Source organism: Euprymna scolopes, chromosome 19 (genome assembly GCF_053919585.1).
Source record: "Euprymna scolopes isolate OS-2025 chromosome 19, ASM5391958v1, whole genome shotgun sequence".
In the NCBI taxonomy this organism is placed as follows: domain Eukaryota; kingdom Metazoa; phylum Mollusca; class Cephalopoda; order Sepiida; family Sepiolidae; genus Euprymna; species Euprymna scolopes.
Window position 1 is genome coordinate 145279089 of NC_136500.1, and position 19217 is coordinate 145298305.

General features: G+C 28.9%; 1 protein-coding gene across 1 annotated transcript in view; it reads right to left on the reverse strand.

Annotated features, from left to right (window-relative positions):
* LOC145240384 (uncharacterized) overlaps positions 1–19217 on the reverse strand; it is a 569837-nt gene that overhangs the window by 388011 nt on the left and 162609 nt on the right. Inside the window, exons 17-20 of the mRNA XM_080103965.1 lie at positions 16656–17230; positions 10035–10055; positions 5743–6312; positions 1905–1928 (exon numbers count right to left, since the gene is read on the reverse strand). Coding sequence (XP_079960091.1) covers positions 1905–1928; positions 5743–6312; positions 10035–10055; positions 16656–17230 — 1190 coding nt within the window. The remainder of the gene's footprint in view (positions 1–1904; positions 1929–5742; positions 6313–10034; positions 10056–16655; positions 17231–19217) is intronic.

Genomic DNA, 19217 nt, shown 5'->3' on the forward strand with positions numbered 1-19217 from the left:
TTCTTTGAGATAAAAGACAACTGAAATTTTAAGATCAGTTCAGCTGTCAACATTTGTCAATTACTGAAATATAATTATAGTTATAGAATGATTTTTATATATTTTCAAAAGAATATTTGTGCCTCAGTGAATATTATGTGTTAATGCTAAATGCAATTTTCAGAGACATTTTTCTCGAATTAAGTAACTAAAAACGTTTTATGGTATTATATTTTGTTATTCATTTATCCCAAACAATAGTTTTAAATTCATTTAATCACAAAGTCTTTCTATTATGTAATTTGCTTTTGAATATAATGCTATTGCTGTGTAAAATTACAGTATGGAGGGTTAATGTAAACAAATATGATTAAATCAAGTTTAAATTATACTTAATAAGTTTTATAAATTGTTAATAAATTTGACAATTTACAAGTATTTATGAAATTTTACATCCTCAGATTTGTTATTATAAGAAAAACGTTTGTCCTCAAATTATTCCTCAGTATTAATAATATTTAAGAATCAGCTTTCAGTTATATGTCCTTTCATATGAATTAATGAATACAAATTATTATGGTGTACACACACATACATATAAAACATTGACATGGAATATTGAAGTAACATTGATACACACACAAAAACAAAAAAAAATCGGTTTAAAAAAAAACGTTCATTTTGTGAGTGACTAACACGAAACATGAAACAAACACGTCAAGTTCCATTTAGTTTTTACAGAAAATACTAACAGTAGAATTGAATAAATTTCAGCTGAAAAACAATATTGTTTCATCGAAAAATATTACAAATATAGAAATAAAGATAAATGTTTTAATAGACATTTATTAGAAAATATCACCATTTGTATAGATGCATATGCATAAAAATGGTAAAAAATTTTGTCATTGTACACACGCAACAGCGCATTTTATGCTGTTTAAATAAACTAATAATAAGTGAGAAGATATATCTTAGAAATAGCTTCAAGTAGTCGAATCAGGTTAAATAAATATGTTAAAGTTTATTTATGTATGTATCGGCACAAAAAATAAATTTATTTTGATTTTGGATAATTATAAACTTTGAAAAGGCTTGCTGTAAAGATACAAAACAAACACATATTTATTATTATATCAAATTTTAAATAAATTAAAACCATTTAGATTAAAATAAAAAAAAACTTTTTAAAATTAATATTAAAATTTAAATTTAAAGACAGATGAACAGACAATTTTACAGTTATTTCTTTCAAATTATATTTTGTATGCTTTACAATAAATTATGTTTAATCACCAGATAAGTATGTTCTTTCTAATTCTTTCTTCCATCATCACTATAATCAAACCCGCTCTCTTCGTTCATGTAGCATCCTCATTCTTCTCTATTAATAAATAAGATCCTGAAGATAGTGTTACATTAAATATATTCATAAATACTATTTTATCCTATAATATTTATGATGTGTTTAACATGTTACAGAAGAAAAGAAATCCACAAAGCAAAACAATCTAAGTTTTATGACATTTTTATTTTAATTCCCAAATCCTAAGAATTAATTCGAAAGCGACAATATCTGTTTTGTATTTGCAAATAGTTTGACTCTTATAATGCTAATAATGTTTCTTCTTTGCATTATTGATAGAAAAAAATGCATGAACTAAATTTAGAAAATAAATGTATACTTACACAGGCAGAAGACTGACTTATATGTATGTTGTTATTAATACAACATATATAAAAGTCTTTGAACTAACTATAAAGTTTACTTGTTTCTTAAAATTGTTGTACTTATACTTTATCTTTTTACATGGAACTTATATCCATAAATGTTGAACATGAAGCGAATAAGTAAGAGAAGATACATATACTGAAATACTTTACTCACAATACAGCATCAAAATCATATATTCTGTATGACTTACTCTTTGTAGGCACTTCAACACGATCTGAAAAGGAAATATTGAATCACATTAACCCAACAGTATAACACACATTTTTAAAATAATGCAAAAAAATCAAGATATTCTTTTTTGATGTGTTGTTGCTTGATAAACTAAACTGATTCAAATTTGTGATGTAAAAAATCTCATGATTAAAAATAGTTGATAATTTAACTATTAATTGTTATGATTTACATTATTTTAAAAGATCAATCCAAAATAGTTTATCTTTTCTATTTCAATAAATTTGTACCGGAAAATAATATCTTGCTTGATGTTTATTCACTTTTAATATTCATGTATAAGCAATGTCAGCCATTTTTGTTATCCATTGTTACTAGTATCATAACTTTATCATGACCTTTTTAGTTTAAAATCAAAATGATAAACGTAAAATACTAGAAACATAAATGGCGATGATTATTATATTTTGTAATAATGTTGTTAGAGTTGATATAATACTTTTAGTCATGAAAAAAAAAAGAATTTTCAAAATATGACTAAATAATAATAACAATGATATGAACAAAATGAATTTCAGATCATGGTCTCAATAATAGCCATTGACATAGCAAGGGATAACACATAAGGATTTGCAAGCAGATCAAAAACCAAATATTATTTGGTATTTTACTATATTGAGGCTCATTGCAGTTATCAAATATCCAGTTATACTGCAAAAGGGTAGGAGTGTAGGTATGCAAGCACAGCATTTTGATATCGACTTTCAGTATCAATCATATTCTCATTTATGGGTGGATTGACAACTACAGGGGTCATTCCAAATGATATCTAAACATCATATGTGAAGGAGTAGGAGTGTAGGGTTGCAAGCATGGAATACTATACAAGGTACTAAATAAGGGAAGTTTGGGTGATTGTTTGATTTAAAACTGATAACTAAACGACATAACATCTTTACCTGTATGAGAAAAAAGTTTCTAATAAAAATAATAAGAATGGTTGGTCCATGTCAATTTTTTTCAATTATATTACTTTTGAAATTGGAAAGCCAAACAATCATTTTGGGACTGCTGTACTTTTATAATATTTATGAAGAACGTAATTTACAAGTTTAGTTATTTAAGTAAAGATATACAACTTTTTAATAAGAAACACAAGAAAGTAATTTTGATGATAGCGAATGCCCAATGTCTCATCATTTATGATAAATAGATCATTGTGCATTTCAATGTGGTAAAGTTTGACTACAATGATAAATATTTTTTCTTCTTTATTTGGTTTTTCTGTGCAAGAGTAATAATCTATATCTTCTTAAGATACTTTTGTGTTATAAAAATTCTGGGTATATTTTATGATTCTATTGCTCATAAGATAAATTAAACAATGATGAAAATTAAATTTCAATAGTATTAAATCATAGCAAGTGTATTTATATATTGATGTTGTTTCTTTAAACATCACTTTTAATTACAAAAATATTATGCATAATTATATTCTCAAAGAATAAACAGTAGAAATATATAGATCAAATTCACTTACATATTCCATAAGATAGACCAAAAACATTCTTGCATATTCATCCGTTTACAATAATCTTTATTAACCTCATGTGCATGGGATTAGCTACAAGATCAGCTAGGTTTTAAAAAGCCAGCACACTAAGTTGTAGTGCACTCTGGCCTATAAAAAAATGGCTGAAGAACCACAGTAGTATTTTCAAGTAGAGGAACCTCTGGTGGTTAGCAATAAACTAAGCCTGTACCAGAGAACCTCCTCGGAGTGAATAGAAGTATACTTTATATATCATGTTCAAATATATATTAAATAGTAGTTCAGTTTATGTTAAAAGACATAATCCTTGGTTCTCATCAGCATTCATTCATTTTTGTCACATGCTTTCATTCAGGGCCACATCTACACAGAACAATCATTATCACAAGCAGTGCTAGAGTTAAGTCAAAGGTAAGAAGACTACAGCTTAGATTATCAGAATCACATAATAATTTAAAATAAAGTTTAAAACCTATTTTCAATTTTTGAAAAAAAAAATAGAAAAGTTACATAATAGATGTATTAGTTTTTAGATGCGTCCGTATATGTCTATGAGAGGTTTGTCAGGATGTCAGGCCGTCACACTACAGTTCAAAATAATGTTTTCTATCCTTAATGTGCAGATTGAATTGATGTATCTTATTTTCGATACATCTGATCATCTCTACAAGAAGTTTTCTTATCAGTCGGTTTGTCATGATTAAAGTTGAAATAGAATTTTTGTTTGGATTCAAAACTGCAATTTTGGTAGTTCCTCATGTTTTAATAAAAATTTCATTTTAATGATATTTGGTTTGCCACATTTATTATTTCTTATTAACATGTTTTTTCATCTACCAAACTTGTCAAATTTGCTTGGATGGACGTATGTCAAGAATATCAATTCATGTTACATATGTGTGAGCATATTAAAAGTTATATAACTTTTCAAGTTTTACGTGATGTACATTTTGGACAGCATTAGTATAGGTCCTTGCAAAGTCTAAATCGTGTACTGTTCATAAGTATAATTATTCTGTTTTTGTTGTAAAAAAGAAAACATTGTATGTTCTTGTTTAGTGGCTTATCCTGTAAAAACGTTTAAGAATTAGTATAGACATTTTGGAATAGCTGCGAATGTTAGTACGTTAGTGAGCCACAATTAGTAATAAGGAATAAACACTGATAACACAAGGTAAAGTAATGATGTTGACTTTTGACAGTTAAACCCAAGTGCAGGTTGTATGAGCAACATAACAAGTGTCTACAGTGGATTTGGTAGAGGTGACAATGATGGTGGAGGTGGTGGCGATGGTGGTGCATGTGAAGGTTCTACTGGTGAACATGTGTTCAATATGATGTGTGTATTCGGTAGCAATGTGAAGTCTTTCATCACACAGCTAGCAGGGGAGGATGCAGTCTATCAGTGACACCAGACTCCTGGGTATAAATGCTATCAACATTAAAAAGAAAAGAGCATACAATTTTGGTCTGAATATCCCTCAATTCAAACTAATGTTAATAATTTCCAGATTCACTTGTAAAAATCTAAACATTTAGATTTTAAATTTACACATTGTTATCATAAGCATTATATGGTAATTTACATTTAACTGCAGAATTAACATGCATACTCGTCTAAGTATACCATATGTTCAGTTTTCGTTAAAATAAAGTAACAGTGAGTTAAATATAATGTCCTTTATTTATTTTACTTATTAGTTTATAAAAAATAGTTTATGCTGATAAAATCTTTTAAATCATTATGCATACTAGCAGTTTTAAATGAATTCATAAGATTACTTTATCATTTTTTTGTAAAGGAAACAATGAGTAATGTTAAAGAACGTAATGTGCCTCTTTGAAAGTTGCCAAATGTTATGGATTGAACAAATGTTTCTTTTTTTAAATCAAATAAAAGATACCGATTATACATTTTTCTTACTCTGGATGCATTTCTGTTCATTTATTTGAAATATTTTATTGAGAAATATTAATTTAATTTTTACGAACCGGGTTTAAATTTTTTCAACACATTTTTTTATTCATATACTTTGTATTAAGAATTCTAATTTAGAATAACTCTTTAATATGTCTCGAACTAATATATATATATATATATATATATATATATATATATATATATATATATATATATATGCATGTGTGTGTGCCTGCCTTATGTGGTATGTGAGTGTAATATAGAAATACCTAAAAAGAACTTCTACAGCTATGTATTTACTTTTTTATGACGAATAAAGATAGAGACCAAAATTGCTACGGCTCTTTTGATTTTATTGATAGCATATATACCAACATCACTCACCTTCACAGAATTTGCGGAAAACGTGTTCTCTTATGTCCTGTAGGCCATCAAAGTCATCAGTTGTAAATACATTCTCCTGTATAGGCGGTGATGCAACGCTTTCCAATTCAATCGTACTTTTCAGTTTAATACCAATGGCATATATGTGAATGTTTCTAGCACGTGCTGCTTCAGCTTCAGGAATAGTGCGTACTTTGTTAATTGTCGACACACCATCGGTTATGAGAAAAACTATATTCGGTATATCTGGACGGTCACCATTTTCTTCCCTAAACATTTGTGTTCGCATAATGTTAAGAGCATTAGCTGTATTTGTACCACCATACAAGTACTTTATCTTACGCAGTCCTTCTTTCACACCCTGTGCAGAATTATATTTATTCAGATGAAACAATATTTGAGCATCATCACTAAAACTCAGAATGCCAACTCTGATGTCACCAGAGTCAATGTTAGCACCTGAAAGAAAGTCTTCGACAAACTGAATGATCTTAGGAAAGTTTTTATTGCGAACACTTGTTGAAAAGTCCAACAGGAACACTATGTCAGCTTTGGAGTTACACCTGAAGCCTGGAGAACAGCGCATAAAATAGTGATAGAGTTTTTGCAAATAGAAAAAAATAGTAAGACCAAAGCAGAGAATTAATCAAGAACAGCCAGAAAATTAAAATTATTACAAGATTAAAATAATGCTTATATAATAATCAAACTGATTGAAATATAAACTTTATTTTAATCATATAATTAATTTTAATTGTTAAAATTATAAAATAATGACAAATAATTACAGTTCTTGCTGATTTGATGTTAGTAAAAGCAATTGCAAAGCATATTAGAGAAAAAGAAAAAAAAGCATTTTACTCAGAATTAAAAGATTTTTTTAAAAACATTTTATAATTTATAGTATAAAAAAATTAAAAAATAATATTTAACATGCATTAATTGAAATAAACATTGCTGTAATAGTAGTTACACATTTTATTTACTGCAATTATAACATTGTTTAAACATAATCCATGTCAATTTATAGGATATTAAAAACAATTGTCTTAAAAATGTATATTTAATCTTGCCTATTTATGTCAATGTACTCACAATTAATTTTATATCTATTACTTCTAAGAATAAATGTATTGTAATATTTTTTACCAAAATTATTATTAATATTATTTTTTTCTGAACTTTTATTCACCTCAGACAAGGCATATTTCCCCTCAGATGTAAGGAGATATTGTGATAAATGACCAGATTTATATAAGCACCTTATTGGAAATTGTGCAACAAAATGTTTGTTCACATTTCATTTAACTTTTGCATGAGAAACAGAGAAGAGGGAAAGATTCCAAAGGCAAGTGGTCAGCAAAAAGAATCTATTAGTGTAGAAAGTTTTCCGGCACGTGGGATCATCTAGAGTGAACTGGTAGGATTTTGCCGCTAGTTGGGTTTATTCAGATATATACTCTGAGGCATATACATTATTAATATACAGCATAATCACATTCACACACCTGTTACTATTAGATCATCAAAGTTAAGCAACGTTGAACCTAGTCAGTACTAAAATGGGTAACCATTTGGGACTTCCAGGTGCTGCATATGCTCTCCACTTATCTCGGCATTGTTTCCAGTCGTCCTGGACATCTTCTTGTCACTGGGCTCAAGCAGTGCCGATTCAGGAGAGGTGTGGTTGAGGACTGCGCAACCCTTGCCTCACAATTACATGTGCAGCTACTTTTACAGGGGGTTTTCATTGTCTCTTGAGACTGAATAGAGGGATCGATATCGATATATTGAGGGGGTACAAGCATATTAAGTTCATTGGAGCATACTCTGTGAAATTGCTTCTAAAACAACACAGAGATGCAACAATGTGGCAGTGGGACAGGGATTGGAGCTTGGTAGACTGTCCAGAATCAATTAGGTTAGAGACTCTTTTTCTTGTACTCTGCCCAAAAGAGAGAGAGATGCTAGTGTTTAGTTCAACAGCCTTGATCTGGTAACACTACTCCGTGCATGAGTGAATGGTGGCTTTACAGAGTTATAAGCTACTGGCAAGTGTGAGAAGTTTACTAAACTGATGCAGGGATCCTACCTTTTTACAGCAAACTTGGTGGTATTTACTTTGTATTTATTTTAATGCATGTAGCCTGTGTATGTTAAGTCTCAAGATGGATGCAATCAGCCATAGCAATTGATTGTAAGAAACGTTTCTTATAATTGTTAAAAGAAAATAGTGTTGTCTTGCTAGGCTTAAATGTAACCATCCATTGTTGTCCCGTTTCTACTAAAAGCTACAGATTCATTTTTTAAATGATTTAGTTATTGCCTTGAATATATGTATGATCGATTTGCCTGCATACCGAAAATAAAAGCATCGTGTCATTAATAAATATATGCATCTCAGACGAGATTGCATCAGGCAGGTCGTTTATGAAGATGAAGAATCATAAAGGTATAATAATTTACATTGAGATGGATTATCGCTAGATTAATTAATAATTCAAAGATTTCATCGAAGAGCAGCAGAACTTATAAATAATTTTGAAAGTCAATATTTTTCACCAGGTTCTTAAAAATCGACACTATATATCTATTTGAAAACTCTCAATCAATGTAGAAATCATACATCGAAAGAAAATGTTTGAAATGTATTTATATAAACATGTTACTTAAATCTATTTAGAAAAATAACTTAAATAATTTCATACGTGATTAATCACAGTAATTACTATATAATGAGTTTATGAAATGAATATAAAGAAAAATAATGATATTGACTAGAGATATTTGCATTTTAGGTTAGTTTAAAAATGTAGAACCGATAAAGATTTTTAGTTAAATAGTTAGGTTTAGTATGTGAAGTTTAAAAATTTGAGAAAAAAAAAACAAACAAACTTATCTTCAGAAGAAACAATTAATGTGAATTCAAAAACGAAAATAAAATAATTAGCAAGAGTGAATTCAGCAATTATTGCAGAGTACTAAGTTGCACGAGTTTGTGGAAGCTGAGAGTTTAGAAAGATGCATTGAATTTATTTTAGTTTATTCGTAACATAATATAAAGTCAGATGATTTTATGACAGCAGTTGATTTTCATTTTTAACAATGTGACTTACATGACCCCCAAAAGTCATCAAGCAAAGATTGTTATCTGCTAGATATTATCTTTATACAATTCTCTCCAGGTGGATTCTTATATATGTATTTATAGAAGAAATACTGAAAAAAAATGATAGACCAAATACTAAAACGAATGGGATAATATAGAAATGTTCATTTCCAGTTTGATTTGTTTGAATTATGAATTCATAGCATCAATTTTTAATTAGTTGAAGAAGACATTGGGTTCGAGCATTGCCCTTAAAGCGTTCATTCTTTTTTTTTTTTTTTTTTAAATGAAAGGACCAATTCTGTCTTTCTTTTCATAAAGTTTATAGCTTATATAAATTAAAACAATATATACATGAGATAAAATCTCAAATATCGATCTTAACGTTTCAAAGAGTTTATCAAGTGTGAAATTTAAAAAATTAGCAAAAAATGAGAAGATTTTTAGCATTTTTCCATTTTACTCATGCTCAAGTCCTTATACAAGATAAACTTGTATGTTTTAGATTTTTCCTTTACCATACCTTTGCCAAATTTATTTTATCCTTTGTGATATATATGCGTATGTGTATATATATGTATATATATATGTGTGCATATGAATGTGTATTTATTTCTGTAAATATTTGTATGTACATGTGTGTGTATATACGTGTATCAATTAAAATTATAAGTTGTGTGGACCCCATAAGTCTAAATCAACAGGAGAGCCCATTATATATATATATATATATATATGTTTTTTATTTTTTTTATTACCGTTTTATCTGTTTGGTTACATATGATTCGGATGTTGGACCGTGTTTACGATCTAACAGTCTAGTCAGACCTTACAGAAAACAGGTTTTCTGTAAGGTCTGACGAGGCTGTTAAATCGTAAACACGGTCCAGAAAGGGTAATAAAAAAATAAAACACATATTTGCTCTGCAATAGTATTGAGCACTCTCTTCAGGTTTTTACTAATTACCAATTTTCCCATATATATATATATATATATATATATATATATATATATATATATATATATATATATATATATATAATTTTTAATGGGAGATTTTGGTGTCTGCATTTTAAAGCAAGAGATTAATTTTTTTATTTAAAAAATATAGAAGCAAAATGTAGCATTATTATAAAAAAGGTCAAAATCAAATTTCTTGCAGTGATTACATTTCTTACTTACCAGGTTGCGTTGGTCTTGGAGCTAAAAATAAGGATAAAATAAAAAGTATTTAATAACGATTAACGCTTTAAAATCACTTTATTTACTAATTCTTTCTTTCATCTCATAAATCGAATGTAAAATGATATATATAATATAAAATGGAAAAGGGAATATTCAGAACTCAAATATCAATTTCAACTTTTAGTCCAACTGTTACGAAGGCTTTATCAAGAGCGAAATTCAAACGAAGCAAAATTTCATCCTTGCTAACGCCCTGGAGCAAAACGTTACAGTGGATTTTTGAGTTTTAGGTATACCTATTCTCAATTTTGTCTCATACAGTCGGATTTATTTTATATTTTACTTGTTATGTATATATATATATATATATATATATATATATATATATATATATATATATATATATATACTAGCAAAAGTACCCGTCGTTGACTGGGTTCAAAAACAGCATACAGAAAATGGACTCTGATTTATGAAAGTATGATAGGTCATGAAAAGAAAGAGTTGTAAAAAGATAGCTTCGAATTTGGGGGTATCAATACCAAAGCAAAATATGATGGAAGTAAAAATAAAATAGATACACCCCATAATTTATTATACCATACCTGTTCACACAGAAACACTTATCACAATATTCTGTGGATCTATATTAAAAAACCTTGTTAAACTTTGTGACATATTTCCATTCTATGGAGGTCATGCGGGAATGAACACCCCATAATTTTATTATACCATATTTCTTCAAACTGAAACATAATTATCAAAGTATACTTACGCAGATAGATATAAAAAGTCTTTATTAAAGTTTGTGCCTATTTACATTCTATGGAGGCTAGGCGCGAACGCAGACCCCACAATTTTATTATACCATCCCTATTTAATTAAAACATACTTATCAAAGTATTATTATGTGGATCTATATCAAAAACACTTGTAAACGTTTTTTTTTTCTTTTAATTTTTCAATTTTTTATTTCCACACTTTGTGGACCAGGCGTGTACAGATACCCCACAATTTTAATGAATCATCATTATGCCAGATCAAACATACCGATTCCTGTGTCTTGATACATCTTCTATCATTATATGTGATCAGTTTCCTACAATAGTCAACTATATAGGAGCCTATTCGTGACCAGACACACACAGAGACGTTCAGCTTTATATTATATTATATATATATATATATATATATATATATATATATATATATATATATATATATATATATATATATATATATATATATAATAAATTCCACAGCTAAACAACGTCGCAGACCACAAGAGCCATGACAGTCAAAGAACCGGTTCTTTGACTGTCATGGCTCTTGTGGGCTGCGACGTTGTTTGGCTGTGGAATTTATTATATACAATCTCTCACATTCTGAAAATCATATATATATATATATATATATATATATATATATATATATATATATATATATATATATATATATATAAATACATACACATATGTATATATATATGTATATATACATACATACATATATGTATATGTATATATATACATACATATATGTATACATACATATATGTATATGTATATATATACATACATATATGTATACATACATATACATATATATACATATATGTACATATATTTATCATCTTGTCATATAATATATATACATATATATATATTATCTTGTCATATAATATATATAGGTTTTATTATTATCTTGTCATATAATATATATCCATTATCTTGTCATATAATATATATATATATATATATATATATATATTGTCTTGTCATATAATATATGTATATTGTCTTGTCATATAATATATGTATATTGTCTTGTCATATAATATATGCATATTGTCTTGGCATATAATATATGTATATTATCTTGTCATATAAATATATATATATATACATATATGTGTATAAATGGATATATATTAGTTTGGTGTGAATATAATATCGTTTTCTCACATACGATACTTTTATATATGATTTCTAAATTAATTCATTGATATATGTAGCTATGTTATTAGGTTGGTGCAAAAATAATGTTTTTTTACTCAAAGATGAACGTAAAAAAAACGACATTATTTTTGCACCAACCTAATATATAACATTTTGAAGCTCGTTTTTCACTATCGGATCATGTTATTTCATTCATTTTTTTTAAGGTTTTTTGACATCATGGACAAAATTCAAATCCGCAATTTTTTTGTTCCAGTTCAAACTAGGTCAAAAAGCTCCCGAGAGAGTTTGCGATATCAATGGTGCATTTGGCCCAACAACCACTAACGAATGTATGCACAATGGTGGTTCAAGAAATTCCACAATGGTGACGAGAGCCTCGAAGATGAAGACGGCCGCGGCCATTTGACTGCAGTTGATAACGAACATTGGAAAGCCTTAATTGAAGCCGATCGTCGCAAACTACACAGGAAGTTGCTGTTGAACTCGAAGTTGGTCACCCAACAGTCGTTTACCATTTAAAGCAAATAGGGTAGTCAAAAAAGTTCGATAAATGGCTGCTGCATGAATTGAACGATAATAAAAAAAAAAATCGTTGTTTTGACGTATCTTCTACGCTCCTTCTGTGCAATAAAAACAACCCATTTCTCGAGTGGATTGTGACTTGTGATGAGAAGTGGATTCTCTACGATAACTGGTGAGGCTCGGCATAGTGGTTGGATGACATGAGAAGGTCCACAACACTTCCTGAAGCCGAAATTGCACCAAAAAAGGTTATGGTGACTGTTTGATGGCCTGCAGCTGGTCTAATCCATCACAGCTTCTTGAAGATTACGGCAACAAATTGACGAAATGCACCAGAAGTTCCAATGTATGTGCCCGAGATTGGTCAATATGAAGGGACCAATTCTCCTCCATGACAACGCTCGCCCACATTTTGCTCAACTGACCCTGCAGAAGCTGAACGAATTAGGCTTCGAAACTCTGCCTCATCCGCCATATTCACCAGATCTCTCGCCCATCGATTATCACTTTTTCAAGCATCTCAACAACTTCCTGCACGAAAAATGCTTCCAAAGTCGAGATTATGCTGAATCAGCCTTCAATGACTTCATCATTCCAGAATTCTGGATTTCTATGCTAATAGGATAAATAAGCTTGTTTATGTTGGCAAAAATTCTATCGATTCTAATGATTCTTATTTCAATGAATAAAATTTATTATAAAAGGAGTTATGATCTTTTGAAGTTAAATATCAAAAACGACATTATTTTTGCACCAACCTACCAGTGGTGAAAAAACCGGAATAGAGTGCTCAATGTGTAGCCAGGGCAGTATATAAGAAATTTATTACTGTGAGTCCAGAATGAGTTTACATATTGTTTCAACTAGAGGAAGATCCAACTAGCATCGTCAGAATTCATAGATGGACTAAGTTATAAAATCAAAGAAGAATGGAAAAATCGTAGATGAAGAGGAGTTAGAAAAGAAGGGGGAGTGGAGGGGAGAGGACGTTGGAATTTAAAGTAGTAGGAGTGTATACGATAAGAGAGGGGTTTATAATTAAATATTAATTATGTGTTAATTCTTATAAACGTTGTTTTTTTAGTTTATAACGGTTTAAAATTAAAAGACGCTATTCATATTCATAACGGCATAGGTAACAGTTAATTTAAAGGATCACCATGGCAACAGGTTGGAGAGTTAATGTTAGTGGGCATGGTGTGGTGGGAAGAGGAAGGAACGGGTTGAAAATGGGGTGTAAATTGATTTAGCCGGGCGGGGAGAGATTGAAAGATGTTTATTGTTTATAAAAAAGGAAAGAAAAAGAAACGGAAAAATAGAATGATGAATTAATGAATTATACGTTACAGGTTTATTTTGATAGTATAATGATAGGTAAGAATATCAGTAAGTAAATAAAATAAATTAAAAATTAAAATATTAATAAATAATTGTTTATGATAAGTAAAGAAAGCACACACACACACGCGTACACCTGTACAACGTACGGAGGCACATCAATGGGGAGCGAACACATGCCTAAGTATATATATATATATATATACAGATACGTAAATATAAACATATAAATATACATATATACATACATATACATGCATACATATATATATATATATATATATAAATATAAATATATATATATATATATATATATATATATATATATATATAAATACACATACATACACGCACATACATAAGGTAACAATTCTGTGTGAAATTAATCAAGTTCCAAAATCCAAAAATGTTTATAAGACTTCAGTCGTCTGAATCACATCTTCATGTAAAAATCCAACAGCAGACCACCATAAAGAAGTTAAAATGAAAAAGAAAGAAAAGAGTAATCCAAACGAACAAAGAAAGAAAAGGGGTAGCTTATTATGATTGTTCATCTCGCACATTAATTTCTAATTTATCACAAACTTTCTGATGTTTCGGCCTTTTTCAACTTAGCGGTGCAAAAGTATTATTTAGAATAAGGCAGAAACAAAGTAAATGTTTTAATCTCTATAGAATTTTACCATTTAATGAACAATGATTTCCTATAACAATGGTTTGATTGGTCTATTAAACATAAATTTATTTTAATTGGTCAATTAAACATAAATTTATTTTAATTGGTCTATTAAACATAAATTTATTTTAATTGGTCTATTAAACATAAATTTATTTTAATTGGTCTATTAAACATAAATTTATTTTTATTGGTCTATTAAACATAAATTTATTTTAATTGGTCTATTAAACATGAATTTATTTTAATTGGTCTATTAAACATAAATTTATTTTTATTGGTCTATTAAACATAAATTTATTTTAATTGGTCTATTAAACATAAATTTATTTTAATTGGTCTATTAAACATAAATTTATTTTTATTGGTCTATTTAACATAAATTTATTTTTATTGGCCTATTAAATCATAAATTTATTTTTATCAGTCTATTTAACATAAATTTATTTTTATCAGTCTATTTAACGTAAATTTATTTTTATCAGTCTATTTAACATAAATTTATTTTTATTGGTCTATTTAACATAAATTTATTTTTATTGGCCTATTAAATCATAAATTTATTTTTATCAGTCTATTTAACATAAATTTATTTTTATCAGTCTATTTAACATAAATTTTTTTGTTGGTCTATTTAACTTAAATTGATTTTTATGGGTCTATTTAACATAAATTTATTTTTATCGGTCTATTTAACATAAATTTTTTTTCTTGGTCTATTTAACTTAAATTTATTTTAATTGGTCTATTTAACTTAAATTTATTTTAATTGGTCTATTTAACATGAATTTATTTTTATTGGTCTATTTAACATAAATTTATTTTTATCGGTCTATTTGACATAAATTTTTTCTTGGTCTATTTAACATAAATTTATTTTTATCGGTCTATTTAACATACATTTATAACTGTTAACTAAAAAAGAAATAAATATTAAAACTAAAAAAGATTTGAAATCATATAATGTTAAACATGCATCAAATAAAACATATAGTCTTAAATTATTGATAGAAAACTGGACAAATAACAAGATTATGATTTGAAAAATAAAGGAGATTCGCAGTCAGAGCAGAGAGAATCAGAGTATTTCGATTCTTCAGACTATTGTTCTCATCTTGAGTGTTAATGGCACAACGTTTCAGTCGATATAACCTTCGATCTTCTTCCAAATCACTACTGATGCAATTCTCTATCTGTATAAAAGCCAAGTACGTCCAAGGATGGAGTATTGCTGCCACATCTGGCCAGGAGCTGCTAAAAACACCCTATCCTGCCTTGACAAAGTACAAAATAGACCTCGTGGTTTAGTGAGGGATGCCCTTTTCTCTTCCCTGCAACCTCTCTCCCACAGAAGAGACGTTGCGAGCCTGTCTTTGTTTTATCGCTATTTCCATGGCAGGTGCTCGTCTGAGCTCCAATCCCTCGTCCGCCCCCCCTCGCCAATCTTTCATGAGAAACACCCGTCTGGCTGAAACTACTGTCAATAATTTTCCCTACTCTTTATCTGTGCCTAAATCCAAACGTAGATTCCATGAGCAAAGCTTCTTTCTTAGAACTGCACGCCGCCTGCCTGTTTCCCACCTGACTACAACTTGGACGTCTTCAAGTCCAACATAAATAAACTCCTAACAAACCGTCCCCTTAAGTAAGACACTATCAAACCCCCAATACTAATGATTACTACAATACTATCTCATTGATTACTGTACACGCAATAACCCTTATCCCTGAGTGAACCCCATGTAAAAAAATAAAAAATAAAAGGTCAAAAGTCACATCAACCGAAACGTTGCACAAATAACATTCAACATGAAAACAGTAGTCCAAAAAATCCAGATAATGAGAATCACATTATTTGAAGAATACAAAATACAAGAGAACTGTAGAATGCGTGTGAAATGAGTGCATTGGAAATGTGCTGACTTCACAGTTGAACAAGTACAACAGGAGAGACATTTACCAACAGATAAAAGATATCTATATATACATACATATATAGAGAGACGTGTGTGTGCGCGTATAGATGCTGCATGAGCAGCAGTGATCACATGAGCAGGAACAACAGACATTGACATCTCACCAAGAAGATTGGACAAATAGAAGAAGCAAGTCTGTTATTACCTTGGCAAAATTGCTCAAATACTTTGTGCTTCAGTGCTTCCAGCTCATCAAACTCTTGGACAGTAAAACTATTTTCAGAAGCCGGTGAAGATGCAATCTTGTGCAACTCACTCGTATCGGCCAGTCCGATACCAATGGTATAGATATGGATTCCGTGATCGCGAGCGGATTCTGCTTCCGGAATGGTTTGAAGAGCATTAATATTTGATACTCCATCAGTGATGAGCATGGCCAAGTTGGGTACATTTGCTCTGTCACCATTAATAGCAGAGAACATAATTTCCTTCATTGTGTTTAAGCCACCATATGTGTTGGTACTGCCTGTAATGTAAGGTATTTGACCAATTGCATCTAGCACTTCCTGTTTCCGGTGATATCTATTCAGATGAAACTTGATGTGTACATTAGTGCTATAGATCACCACAGCCACACGCACATTGCCTGAATCAATATCAGCATCAGATAGAAAATCCTGAACAAACGTGAGGACTTTCTTGAAGTTCTCTTTGCCCACGCTGGTTGATGAATCCAAAATAAATACAATGTCACTTGAAGCAGCGGCGCATTTTCCTAAACAATAATCATAAATCAATTAGTTTTAGGAAAAAACATATCAAACTCTATTTTAAATTTCTTATAATTTATTTAATGTTGATGTGATATTATTTTATCATTTAACGTTATTATAAATTAAGTGAATTTTTTGTTAATCATTTAGTATTTATTTATCCGTTTATAATATTTATTTGTTTTAAAATCAATTAAAAAAAATATTTATTACTTTTTATTAAAATTCTTTTTAAAGTTTCATTCTATTTTGTAACGATTATAGTTAACTTTTGATTATATAATTTTATGTTTACGATTTAATATTTCATTTCTTTATAATATTTTCATTAACATTGTAAACGTTTAATGCGAGATTCTAAAATGGTATACCTTTTATTTAGTCTTTTATATGTATTATTTTTTTTCACAGAATGTTAACCATAATTACACTGAATGCATATTTATATGCATAATAATAACACATGCAATATGAAAAATAAAACACATGGATTTCTTGTTGAGCAAGTACAAACAATAAAAAAGTGATGGAAAACATTTTAAGATTAAATTAGAAATGTAATATATTATACTGAAAATAAAAATATTTGAAAATGAACACAGAATTTAATTCATACAACATTGATGCTTATTTTATGCAGTAAAATGTCTGGCGTCTTATAACCTATGACCTTCAAAATTCGAATGTAATTTTGTAATTTTCGAAAAAAATCTAAAAAAAAAAAAATCCAAAAAGAAAAAAACAAAGAAGTTATTCAACAATAATTTATACTTACTAAGTTTATGTGTAATGTGTACGAATTTCCATTACTTGCTTAAAATGATTTTCTTTATAAAAGTAAAACTACTTGATTAATTTATGTGATTTTTAGAATACGAAAATTATGTTTTGTCACGGATTCGTACATAATACAGGTGCTTCTTTATATTTGATTTTAATACAGAAGGAATTCTACACAAGAACCGTAATTTTTAAGACGAATAAAAGTTGAAAAGCAAAACTATTTTCATTAATTTATTCCCGTAAAATGAAGAAAAACATGAATTTTAGAGTGCGCCTCTGTTATATCAAAATTATATTAGGAAAATATGATGAAAATAATAAATATGTAAAATTTAATATGTTTTGATATAATTTTTAGATAAAAATTTTAAAACAAAGAAAAAGTGAAACGATAGAAATATAATGATTTTGTAAAACATATAAAAAAGTCAGTATAGCTCATGATCAAACTAAGTTAAAAAAAACAAGAATGTTATAATTTGATTTAAAGTGTTGCTATTAAAACATAATAATACAAGGCGGAACGATAAAATTGTCATCCTAGAAAAGACGACGTGATTCCATTTCCATTTGATGAAAATCGGTTTTCTTTTTTTGTTGTTGCAGACCATCTACTATTTGGCCAGTTGTGTACAAATCCCAAGAGCGATAGGAGCCGCCTATCATGTCTGAAAGTGACACGATGTTCAACGAGCGAGATCGGAGATGCACCACTGTACAACTCATGCTCTCTACCGATCAAAGTTACGACAACAGAACCATTGCCAGCACCTTCAAACTGCAAATCCGGAGGGTTCAACGCTTTTTTTTTTGTTATCATCTTTTTTGTTGTTATACTTTTTTTGTTATTTTTTTTTATAACTTCCAATTAAATTCGCTCCGCATTCTTATCATCCACATTATAATTTCAACACTTACTGGGCAAGTCTTTAACTATGACATCATCATATTATCATACTATCAACAGTGAAATCATTGAACACGTGCCCTCTACTAATATAAAACACTAAACTTTTATATCATTTATTTAATTGGAATTCATTATTGAGATGAGTATTGTTTATTCATTTATTTATTGCGGACTATTATCCAAATCTTTCTTGGTTAGCCCACCAATTATCACTTTTTCAAGCATCTCAACAACTTCCTGCACGAAAAATGCTTCAAAAGCCGAGATGATGCCGAATCGGCCTTCTATCAATTCATCACTT